The sequence below is a fragment of the Lolium rigidum genome, chromosome 2 (assembly GCF_022539505.1).
Source record: "Lolium rigidum isolate FL_2022 chromosome 2, APGP_CSIRO_Lrig_0.1, whole genome shotgun sequence".
Lineage (NCBI taxonomy): Eukaryota > Viridiplantae > Streptophyta > Magnoliopsida > Poales > Poaceae > Lolium > Lolium rigidum.
Genome location: NC_061509.1, coordinates 286415276 through 286428102, shown reverse-complemented (window position 1 = coordinate 286428102; position 12827 = coordinate 286415276). Strand labels below are relative to the sequence as shown.

General features: G+C 43.2%; 1 protein-coding gene across 1 annotated transcript; it reads left to right on the top strand.

Moving 5' to 3' along the window:
- Window positions 1–6288: 6288 nt before the first annotated feature.
- On the top strand, window positions 6289–6803 carry LOC124689027. Its single transcript, XM_047222629.1, has one exon. The coding sequence runs from the start codon at window positions 6357–6359 to the stop codon at window positions 6741–6743; it is 387 nt and encodes a 128-aa protein (XP_047078585.1). The 5' UTR covers window positions 6289–6356; the 3' UTR covers window positions 6744–6803.
- Window positions 6804–12827: the final 6024 nt, after the last annotated feature.

Below are 12827 nucleotides of genomic sequence, written 5' to 3'. Positions count from 1 at the left end.
AACAGCCACTACATATCTCTCAGACTCATTATTGACATCGGTAATTATATTGTCAACCACAAGAGGGGACAGGTTCAGTTCAGTCTGCTTGATAAGTCAGGGAAGCCAGTTCCTGGTCGTACCCAAACAATCACCACTGACTTACCTGATACCCGGGAGCGCTTCACCTTCTCAGCTCATTTGCCCCAAAGGGAAGACTGGGAGCAATGGGTGCTCCTGAACGGCGACTGCTTTACAATCAGGTGCGACTTCACGCTCATGGAGGCTCCCAGCGCTACTACTCCGGTCCAACTCGATCTTGCCGCGCCAGCGCCACCGCCGCCGTCCGACCTGCACCGGCACTTGGGCGCTCTGCTCCTCGGCGGCGAGGGCGCGGACGTGACGTTCCATGTGGGCCAAGAGTCGTTCCACGCGCACAGATGCGTGCTGGCGTCACGGTCGCTCGTCTTCAAGGCGGAGTTCTTCGGCGCCATGACCATGAAGGAGGGCAGCCCCCAAGGCCAAGCACGAGGTGCCGCGGTGCTCGTGGATGGCGTGGAAGCGCAGGCGTTCGGGGCTTTCCTCCACTTCGTATACACGGATGCGCTGCCGGACATCAGCCACGAAGAGGAGACTTGGATGGCTCAGCATCTGCTTGTGCTAGCGGATCGCTATATATGACATGGAGAGGTTAAAGCTGATATGCCAAGGCAAGCTGCGCAACAGGATTGATGTCAGCTCCGTCGCAACCACGCTCGCTTTAGCTGAGCAGCACCACTGCCACGCCCTCAAGGAGGCCTGCTTGGATTTTCTCGAGCTCCCTGGGAACCTAAGAACAGTCGTCTCCACTCATGGCTTCGACCATCTAGCCACAAGCTGCCCCGCCGTTCTAAGGGAGATTATCGCAAAACTTGCCGCGCTTTGATTTCCGGCAAGTTGCCTCCGCAAGGATTTAATTTTCAACATCCTTTGGACAAGAGTGTAGCTAGGAGGTTATGACTTTGTACATCGTGATGAGAATAGCGCGTAACTCATTATGACACTATATTTTCCTTTCATGTTACCGTGTTAATTACTCATATGTACATGTTTATTGTTGTACGTAACACCTATTATCTTTTAATCTGAGCCATTAAAATTAAGATCAACATAGAATATATTTTAAGCATATGTGGACAAACGTGGTTGCTTTATTTTGCATCCGTATTTTGCTTTTAGTATATAATAGAATAGATAATAGATAGATTTTTCTTTTATAGTTTACCAGCTCTTGGTAGATTCTTCAGTACAAGAAAATCGGTGGATTTAATTTCCACTGATCACATGACACATCACGCATGCATATTCCTGCGCCTTCTCTGATCCGACTGTACATACACACACTATGGCAAGGACGATCCAGATGCATGCATCACATATATATATTTCCTGTGATTTTCATATGGAGATCCACGTAAGCAATAAACCAATAATGGAGTACGTCCTAGTACTTGCGCAAGATAACAAAATGGTTAGGCAGGAGAGGGCGAGAGCTGGCGCAAATGGCGGCTGCTCTGAGTCACGGCCGATTCACGCAGCCGCTCAATCAGATCACGTACGCTCTGTGCCGGAACTAGAGATGTCGGCGTCTTGGATAAAAGAAAGTGTCTGTACGAATTTCTGGCAAAAGAACATGTCGAGTGAGTGGATTCCCCCAACGAAAGAGAGCAAAAGGGACACAGATTGGAACTTTCTTGGGTAAGTATACTTTATAAGTGCATCTCTAATCTCTAAGGGTATCTCCAATATAGAAATAACTCAATAAGGCCATGCCATAAGTCTCTAAGCTCGGCCATAGAGAGAGTTATGCATTGCGTGGGTTGGTATGAGGCAGAAAAAACTTATGGTCGGCTTTACGGATACGACCCAGCCATAGCGAATACAATACTATCTTCATCATAAGGCTTAAGACTCATATACATGTTTCAGAAAGTTAAACTATGTTAAATTTGACTAATTTTTAGTAAAAATCATTAAGATGTAAAGTAAAAACTCAATATCATTTGATAGATAATAAAATATATTTTCATACGATATCTACAAAATATCATATTTATTGAAAGATTTTTCTAAAAGTTTGATCAAACCTTACTTAGTTTGACTTCTCAAAACAAAAATTAGCCTTAAGCCTTGGGATGAAAGTAGTAAATTTCTTACTCTCTCCTCTATCTCCGCAACGCGAGCTGCCAAAGATCAGTTTCTCTTCCAGCGAGTTCTGCCACACTCTGCCACCTGAGTTTAGGGGTAGACGGGGAAAACAACAAGGAGTCGGGGATACGTACGGTAAATAAATGTCGGAAGAAGACCATCACCTGAGTTTAGAAGAAGACAGACAAGAGGCCGACATCGTCCACGGTCGTGATCTCGAGGTAGCCTGGTCGGAGAAGAGATTTGCGGCCTGAACTCCCGCCATGGATGTTGCCTCCCCTTGTGCTGGAGCGGCAAGAAATAGGCTGGCCAGACCACATTGGCGATGGGAGAAGCACGAAGACGAACATATCTTGTTGCAGAGTGGCTGAGTTTGTTGGATTTGTGCTCAAAATACGCTATGAGATTGGGATTTCTTAGTATTGGTAGGATGTGAACAAGCGATGGGAAAAAATATGCAAGACCCAATGAACCGTCGTGGCCTGGCGTGAAGGGATGAACCACCTGAGGCGGTTGGACAATGGTTGACACATGGCCCCAGCTTAAGGCCCCACTTATCTTAAGCATTGTAGGGTTTTCAATCCACTATAGCTCATGTTTTAGGGCCCAATTTATGGCCTCTCTTAAAATTAAGCATTGGAGACACCCTAAATGTCGCAGTATCGTAGCAAAGTCCAAATCGAAGTATAGAAGTTTCTTGGTATGAAAATTTGGTAACGGAAATGTTCAACCCTATGTTGAAGTGGAACTATATTTGAAATGTGTCGAAGTTTTGAACTTTGTATGAAATTCAAATGGTGATAGTGCCCTATTTTATCACCTGATATTGCACATGTGTGTTAAATTGTATAAGTGGATTGCTTATCTCTTTACATCAGATCAACCTTTTGGAATAGTTGGTTTGCGCATGAAACTTAACATGGTTTGAGAGCAAGGATCTCATGTTCAAGACATAGTTTTCACAATTTATTCTATATAAATTATTGTTATCCCGCTTCTGTCAACGTATTGGCATCTATAGGCATACGCTTCTGTTTCACGTCACACGTGAGGGGGATGTTAAACTGTACAAGTGGATTGACTATCTCTTTCTAACATATCGGTCTTTTAAAATAGTTGGATAGTTCATGAAGGTTAACAATGTGCCTCAGTTTACATAATTTGTAACTGCTGCAAAAAGTTTGTGACCAAAAAGTGGCAAGACAGATAAACAGATGACCTAAAATTGCATTTTCATGCCTTGCCTTATTTTACATCATCGGGTGGAGATGCTCTAATAGATGTAAAATAGGCCGCCACATGGGGAAACAAATAGTGCAGCGAAAATTGGGATGTACGCACCAAACACGTTGTGTTGTAGAAGATAATGTATTTTAGGGCATGTTGCCGCAACAAATGACGTAAAATAGGGTACCACACATATATCAACACATCAAATTTACGCCATCCGTTCCAAGATGCAAACCATGTAGTTTTTTGCACGGAAATTAAAGAATGCATATGAAGGAAAATTACACTAGGGTCGGACGAGATTAACCTTGGACAATTGACATGAAAAATACAGGACTTGGCCTAAGATAAGAAAACATACTTAAATATCTTTACAAAATTGTCCACACAAGTGATGCAATGAAATATATCGTATATTCTGGATTTTTCTGAAAAAAATTATATGGCTTATATCTAGGAACAGACAGAGCAATAATTTTGCAAGACCATCACAAACATATCAACAAAATATGAATTTGTAACTTTATAAAATCATCGCACACATATAAAATAGTACTTAAAATCCACATAGAATAGTGTACCATAGTTCAAGACAGAAACAAACAACACATTTACACGTGCTTTGAAGCATAACATTGTTCAAAGTAAACACAAATGCATAGCATAGCCTCTCATTGCCTGCGCTACCATCGTTTGCATCTTTTTTTTTCTTCATCTTCATTAGAGAAATGAGTGTTGTTGGAAAGATCTCCCATACCGTCTCCCATGCAATATCCCATAGAACCCATGAATCCTCCCATGGGACTCATGAAGCATTCCATGGCACCTCCCGTTGTACTCAAGTTGCCTGTTGGACCTCCCATGCCACATCCCATGAATCCTCTCATGGGACCTCCCATGCCACCTCCCAAGAATCTTCTAATTATTTGTTTCTTCTCCAACACTTCATCGTGACAAAGCTTGACACATGCATTTTGCTTCTCATCCACTTGTGTCAAGGAACATAAACTTTTTTCTCATTTCCACTGCTTCGAGAGTATCATCCATGTCCACCTTCCTCTCCTCCATGAAAACCTTCCTATCCCTGGCCACACCATGAGATCCTCGGACGCTACCCTTTTCTCCTAGGTTGCCGCCTTGTGTTATCGGCCGCCTTGAGCTCCTCATTTTTTTTCATCTTCATAACCTTCCTTTCCTCGGCTATCTCTTTTCTAACATTCATTCAACAACTCCTTGATGTCATTATATCCACAATTTTTGTCCTTTTTTTCTTTTTTCGATAAAGGGAATATATTAATAAATTTGTCCTTTTTTTCTTGGCATCCTTTTTTGATTGGGCGTTTTATTTTAGCAACCGAATTGGGAGTGGAGCTTCTTTTTCATTCACCACTTGATGCCTCATCATCATGTCAACAATGGATGCACTCACACCGAGCCTTTTGAGTTCCTCTTAGGGAGTTCATGTAATTCACGGTTCTTCCACTTCCCCTGTAAATATTTTGGGCAATGTTGAGCTACATATCACAATACACAAAACTAATTAGTCACACACAAGACAATAAAGAAACAAATTGATGAAGAAAGACAAGCAATCAAATTGTTTTGGTGATTTGTGCCACTTAGGTTCAAGCACAACACATGTGCAATGCACGGCGACCACTTTTGACAACTAGTGGATATTAATTGGGTACCATCAATGGCATACAGTCCACAATGGCGTAGTTTGTTGTTCTTCCCCTTGGGGTTGCATCCATGACTCCCTCATCATCCAAGTCAAGATTGGCCTCATCATGGTTTGTTTCATATTCTTGAGATAGGGTTTCTTGAGACACAAGATAGTGAGATGCAACATTCATACATTGCAATAATAACTCGTCATTGAACAGTACATACACCAAAAGTGAATACCGCAGGCCCTCAGTTGCATTGAACAAGTAGAAATTTGGTCAAAATTAAATAGTTAAAAAAAGAATTTTCCATACGCTTGGGACATGTCCTCAAGCACGTTGAAGGCGGACGGTGCAAACTGCGACGATGACTCCTCTTCCACAGACAGTGGTGGTGGGACCTTAGATTGGTCGGCGTGGCCGGCTTCAGGTTTAGATCCACGGCCAATGACAACCTTCTGCTTCTTGACTTTTGAGCTGGTGGCCACAGCCGCCTTCTTCTCCTCGGCCGGCTGCTTTCCATGGCAAAACCCTGTCCAATTTTACATCATCTATTCAAATGATCTAAGATTCCCGTGGAGAAGCTTCAATTCGGCCGGGCTCTTTTAAGATATGCTCATGCGTTGTCGACCAAGACCTCAATAGTTTACAGATCGATCGGATTAGACTCACACTTGATTACCGACAAGGAGTTTTTCTTAGGGGTTTGACTAGTTCTCGATCGACTGAGAACTAACTTCGTTCTCATTAGATGATGTTATCAAAGTTTAGTTGCAACTCATGTTACAACTCATTACTAGCACAAATCACAATGCAAATAGAATGGTGTAAGGTTTAAAGCACGAAGTAAATTGTCAGTTACCTGAGAACTAGCAAATCCCTTTTCTTAGAACTTCAGAATACGCCGGGCACATCGGCACCGTCACGGAGATTTGTCTACGTGCCCGCACAGTTTGCGCTGCGTTTCGTTTGGTCCATTGCTCTCGATGCTCCACCGTGTCCATACTCTCGAAGAACAGCGATGGGTACGAAATTACGCGCCAAGCTAAGCTAAAAGAACTGAAGTAAAGTGAGAACCGACCCTTCTTCCGACGAGAATTTCAGGCGCGCGCGTGACCACTTGGGAGGAAAAACGTCGCCTTCCTCGCCACACCAGTCACCGTGTAGTGGCACCGCGCTTATAAAACCTGGAGCTAGCGCGTCCCCGGGAAGGCCAGCACGACGCCGTCTAGCTTACCAGCACCCACCGCCGCCCTCCCCTCATCTCTGACGAGAAACCAAGAAACACCAAGCATGGCTTACCCGTCCGTAGCTCCACCCGCCGGCGCCGACGCGGCGTCGGGCTGCAAGCCATCCAAGCTCACCTGCCTCTGCTCGCCGACCAACCACCCGGGCTCCTTCCGCTGCAGCCGCCACCGGACGCCCCGCGCACGGCCACTGCCGTCATCCGTCTTCGTCCGCGCCTCGCAGAAGCAGGCCGCGGCGCCGGGGATGATGAAGAGCGGCGGCGGCGGCGTCGCGGGAAGCATCAGAGCGACGAGCAAGGGGCGGCCCGTCCTGCGCGCGCACCTGCACCTGCAGCGGCTGCTGGCCAGCCCGCCGCCGTCGTCCGGCGGCCGCTGCCGCGAGTTCAAGCCCCGCCTGTCCAGGCTGGGCCGCCTCGCCGCCGCCAGCTTGTGACGCCGGCACCGGCCGGTTCCGCTGCCTCGCCAGCTTGTTACTCATCACTGATGCGCCTATGAACTGGCAGCTAGCTAGGACTGGGTACTACTCTTGGGTCTTGATCAATGATTTGTTAGTACGGTGAGTGATTTGATCACCGATGGTGTAGTGTACTGATTCTAAGACTGGGTACTACTTTTGATCAATGTTTCGTTAGTACTACCGATTCTGAACATGCCTCTTGTGAATTTCCCCCCAAGAGTAATGAAACAGCCTAATTTGTGCTAATCTAACCTTCTGACCTGCATCTTTGTGCTGGCCTGAGGATTTTACTGATGGACGTGAATGGTACAATACAACGACCTCTAGGTTTCTTCTTACAGCAGAAATTCCTACTTGCTCTGTGCCTCCGAGAATCGAGATGTGATTACCTTGCTCGTGTTAATTCCCTTGCAGAAATGTTTCGTCTAAAAAAACATGTTCCTCCCTGCAAAACGAAATTTAAAAAAAACATGGTTTTTTTTATCTTTGTGCTCTCGCAAAAAATCTTTTCTTCATCTTTGATGCGCTAGTTAAAAAAACATGATTACTTTTGTTTCGCTTTGCTCCACAGAGATGCAGTTAAGTTCACTCACGGGGGACCCATGAGACCAAACTGATCGGAAAGCAACCTTCTTTATGTGGTGTTCGCGTGTGGGCTTCAGTTTTGTTTACTAGTCGGACCTGATGTTTCCAGATGATTTTGACCGCCTTAATTACGCATGACTCGGTTAATAAGTTTCTCTGTATTTTCCGCTGCCTTGAGCAAACGCGGTGTACACGCTGCTAGAATATTCTTGGTATCTTTATTTTCCTACTGTAGGCTAATACTTTTCCACTAAGTTTTCCAAGGCTCTTCTAGAATCGGATGACAGAGCTTTGATGAACTGGAAAAAATATTCCCCTTCTAAGTAAAGAAAAAAGAAAAGAAGATCGCCCACTCTCTTTTTTCAGCAGGATTCTCCACATTTCATTAAGAGGCATTTTGTGATACCATTACATAAATCATAGACATTTATTTTGGTCAAGCTAATGGCCTCGAGCTGTTTATACTTGTGGCAAAAAGATGCTACTGCTTAATAATTTCGGAATGAGAACTTTTTTTTGGTGTAACAATAACTTTTTTAAATAAATGGTTGTGTGCATCATTTTGATGATGCAGGCCGGGGTGATTCCTCCATTTCAAAAAAGTGTTCCTACTGCTCACCTCCTAAACTACACGAGGCAAAATCCCGCACGTTCAGAAACAACCTGAAGAGAGGCCATTCACTTTCACCCCCAAGACCACCGCGTGACGCCATGGTACGACCGTGCTGCCGCTGAGCATTGTCACCTGGTGTTGTTCGAATTCGTCAGTACATCTTCCCGATAGTGGTTTTATTACTTTATTTATTGGGCATGTTTTGGAGGTTGTTATTTGTTACTTGCAATATAAAAAGTCAACCAAGCAACTAGTGAGTCTACACGTGACAACAACTTACTAATTTTGTCTCTGAATTAGCATTGTAATCTTGCATGAAACCAGAAAGTGATATGCAAATATGAGCTTCAGTAGCTTATCTTATCCGGAATTTTAGACGTGCTTGCTTCATAAGAAGCTTTAGGCTTAATAAAAGAGATAAGTAAACCATTCTTTGTTTTTCTAGGCATCAAAACACTGGGATTAGTGAATTAGAATTAACTTGCATGATTATGCATCCTACTTTATCTAGAGTAGTATGCCAATACTCCCCAATCAATTACGTCTTGCTTGCTTCTGGGGCTAATCTTCATCGTTGAATTGAATCTAAATTGTTCGTTGAATTCTTACTTTTCCCTAACCCAGGAGTAGTAAAAGGTACTATAAGAGTTACCAAAAAAAAAAAAAAGAGGAGCAACATCTACTTGCAAAGTTAAATGCGGAAGAGGTTTCAGCGTGAGTGTGGATTTTTGGAGGACATGCTACGCATATAGCCTTTTTTAAAATATTCGAAAATAGCATTCGAAAGTTGCAAAAAAATCTGAAACAAATATAGATATAGACAATGTTGATTTTCTATAATTTTGCAAAACTTGAACCTGAGATACCATATATTGTAGGTTGCATGAAAATGACAAACTCGTACTCATTTTAAGATTGTGATAATTTGCACAACTATTCTAGATGCCAGATTTTTTTCTGCACAGCTTCGATTGTAAGGTATTTCGTGTTGCAATTTGGCATGTTCGTAGAGAACAACATTGTCTACGTCTAGATTTATTTTCAGATTTTTAAAACTTTGAAGGTTAATTTTCACTTTTTTCCGAAAAACGAGCTAGACGGAGCTCGGTCTATATCACTGGTTTCCGTTTCAGAGTGCGTTTCCCCACTAGTGCACCCTATGGCTGAACTTTTCTTCCCAGCTCGGTCGCAATCGCGTCCTACCTGGACCAACAAACTTTCCACAAATATTGGAAAAATGTAGCCATCACCCGGTCAGCTAGGTGCGACTCTGATAGTCTGTTGCTCCAGATTCTGCACCGGGGCGGATCAGAATATTTCAAGCAGACTTTAGCTATCGAGTGTGTACGTACTGTGTAGTGACTTGATTCGTGCCCTGGTGCGTGGGTAAGCTTCTGGTTTAATTTGTTCAGTTTCGTCAAGTAACGTACTAGTGCTCCTGCTGGTGAGTACTGTACCTGGTTTGGGCACGTCATGGTCAAGTTATTCTTACAGGTCCAGTGCTGACACGCTTGCACACATCCTGGACGCTGCCTTTTGCAGATTTTTGTACGTGAAAGCCCTTTCAAATGCCAAAAGTCATGCATGCAGATGGTTCTTCCCATGAACAGGTAGCTAGGACACATATCAAATTAATTAAGTGAAGTCCATTACCCTCAGCATCTAAAAAAGAAACATTACCGCGCAATGCTCTATCAACAGAATATAGATTATATGTCACCAAAATTATAGCAATGAAAGCATCATTTGAATAAATCCGAAATATCCATTCGCGTTCGGACCACATCAGCTCATGAAGGAGCATTTGACGGATTATTGCTACTATTGTTATTGCTGGTATATGCTCGATCAACTATAGAGCTTCTGCAACAACCGTGCGCATGCCCTTGCTACAGGGTTGCATGTCGCCGTCATGGTGACTTGGAAAAAAGTGCGGATTCATGCTAAAGGTGGTCCGAGTCGTAACGATCTCATCACTCACGGGCAGCCTGGTAGGATAGGAAGTGTCCCGAGGGCACCAAACGACCTGAGGTGAATGTTGATCAACGCGATCATGATTTAGGCAGAAGTATATGATTTTACAAGAAATGGAACAAAACTACTTTGTCAAATGCTCATTTAATTCAGTGAGGCACTCAGTATCAACGAAAGCCACACGAGTTGTGATCAGCAGGTCATCGACTGCACTGGCCAATGTCAAACACGGGGCCCACCTCACAAATTAACGTCGCGATATTTCTGAAATATCTCATGTTGATCGAGGTTCTTGAATGAAAGAGGGGCACAATATGATGTATCCATCGAAATTCCATGGTAAATGGATGTTGTGATTCGAATCATCCACAACTTCTACCAGTTTTCGGTTCGGTAAAGTCTTCCTTGATTTCTTACCACATTCAATAGATGATCGAGATGCTTTATTTGATCTTGAGTTTTCTTGAACAATTGCTGTGGATCCTAATTAACCATGCTACGGTCAATGTCATTAGTCTCCTTCAAGGGATCGGCTGAAATAAAAAAAAAGATTAAAATCAGAAATCCAACCAAAGTGTAAATTCTTTATGTGGCTTTGGTTGCGGCAACACAGTCTGACGGACGACGTGCTTCAGATCTGAGGCATGCATCATATAGGGAGCATTGCGTTCTTTGTGAGTAGGAGAAGACATGGCAGCACATCTGATTATGGTTTGCCCCTATTCTCAAGTTGTTTGGGTGTATCAAATTTGGAAGTTCAGCGATCCAAGTTTTCCTCTCCAGCAGAGTGATGGCGTTATACTACCTCCATACCGGATCCAAGTTTTCTCATAGCTAGGACCCCGCTAAGATGTAAACGGAAATCTCTTCTATCCACTTACTTGATTTTGCAGGTTTTCCTTAGCAGAAAGAAATTCTAACCAAGTCTGCAGCCAGATTCCCCACATAAGAGTGTTCTACCGTCCGTCCATGCATATTGTTTCGTGGTGGATCAATCTAAATCACTCACTAGTGTCACTGCCCGTGGGTGTTATAGGAGCACGAAGATATTTGCATCAATAGTTGTTGTCGACATACTTCCCACGTACGAGAGCTTCATAAAATATCTACAAGAATAATCTGTGCTAAGGATCTAGGATGATTAATCCACCTCGACTGTGATGTTTTGGAAGACGTAGACACGCATTAGTACATGTTGACGCGCAAAGAACCAACCTAGACCACATTTCAAATTATGTGGCCGACATCAGATATATATGCATGAACAATTACAAGGTGTTCATCTTTCCCTTCTTTGGATTTCAGGGTGGCGAGAAATTGGAAGAAGCCGGAATGAAGTCTAGCTAGTTTGGCCACAGGTTTAACTATACGGTGACTAATCGCGCAGTATATGTATGTTCTATAAACTGGCCCCTGGAGGGTTAAATGAGCCATGCATCTATATTAGATTTGTGTGTGTGTGTATTGTGTGCGTAAATTGTTTTGAAATACGCATTTTCACCGTTACTTTGGTGTCCTGTAAATAAACAATATTATGTAAAAGAAAGACCCTCCATGAGGCCTACCGTGCAGTTGTGACATCGCAGATGATTGTCACAATATTACTGAAACCAATATTTGCTAGGTTAACAAGTTTCTCTAAGGATTCCCATCAACCTAGTTATATCGAAAACAACACATTAATCTAGTCTTTCAAGTACCGTGTGTTTGGCAATAAAGTGGTCCTCCTGTAAATGGTTTCCAAAAATAATGTCTGAGTCTGATTTCATCCCTATACAGAAAAATATGAAATGCATCCTTGTTGGCTGTTGCTTGCTGCCACAGGAGATCGATCCCAGCTAACTACCAGGTAGTTTTCACCACAGCTGTGTCGAGACGAAATTTTGGCGGGTAAGATGTTAACGTCCATGTCCAAAGATGTTTGCCTGCCTCCTCCAGGCTAAGATCACCATCACCTTGATTTGGCTTCACATGTAAGCGTGGTCTGGCCGGCAGCCGGCCATGCCCCCTGGCCCAAGCTGCAAGCGGCAATATCTTTCCGACCATTGAGCTCACCCTACCTGGAATGGCCCGCGTAACCACCACTTGCATTTCTGTTTTGGATAATTTTCCAGGGAAGAGCACTTGTAATGGATAAGCATCTACAAGGACATGATCGATGGCCATCCAATTAACCTGACCTAATCAAACCTACACATGGGGTCATCACCCATGGCAAGATGTACACATCCAGTTAACCCTTGTTATTCTATATATTGACATGGTTTTACTCGTCTTACACTAACACACTTGGTATAGTTTACCCAACAGGTGATCTCGTAGCCTACGTTAACTCGACGGAAGATTTGGTTACTCTGAAGAAAATGTACGTGTACAAGTGTGTCGCAGTAAGAGACGATTTAACTCTGCTCTTAGAATAGTATGCTAGGTAACACCCCATTGGCTCAACAATATCCATCTTCATATAATATAGTGCAGCGAAAAAATATATCGGTGGCTACTGTGTTAGCACAATCTCCGATTAACATAACTTTCCGAAGAAATCTGAATGAGCAAAAATGGACCTGGTGGCTGCACCTATGTCAATGCCTCGTACGAGTACAGTTATCAAATAATCCGGATAAGTTTGTGTGAAAACTTAATGATTCTGGTATTTTCTCAGTAAAATCTGACTTGATGCAGGGGCATACAATCTTTCTGCGGAAGTATTTGTGGATGTTAAAAATCCCGTTAAAAATCAAAATCTTCATGTGGTTTCTTAATAGCAAAGTACAACTGACTAAGGATAACTTAATTAAAAGAAATTGGAAAGGATGTACAAAGTGTTGTTTTTGTAATGAACCAGAAACTGTACAACACCTCTTTATAGATTGTCCTTTTGTTAAGAT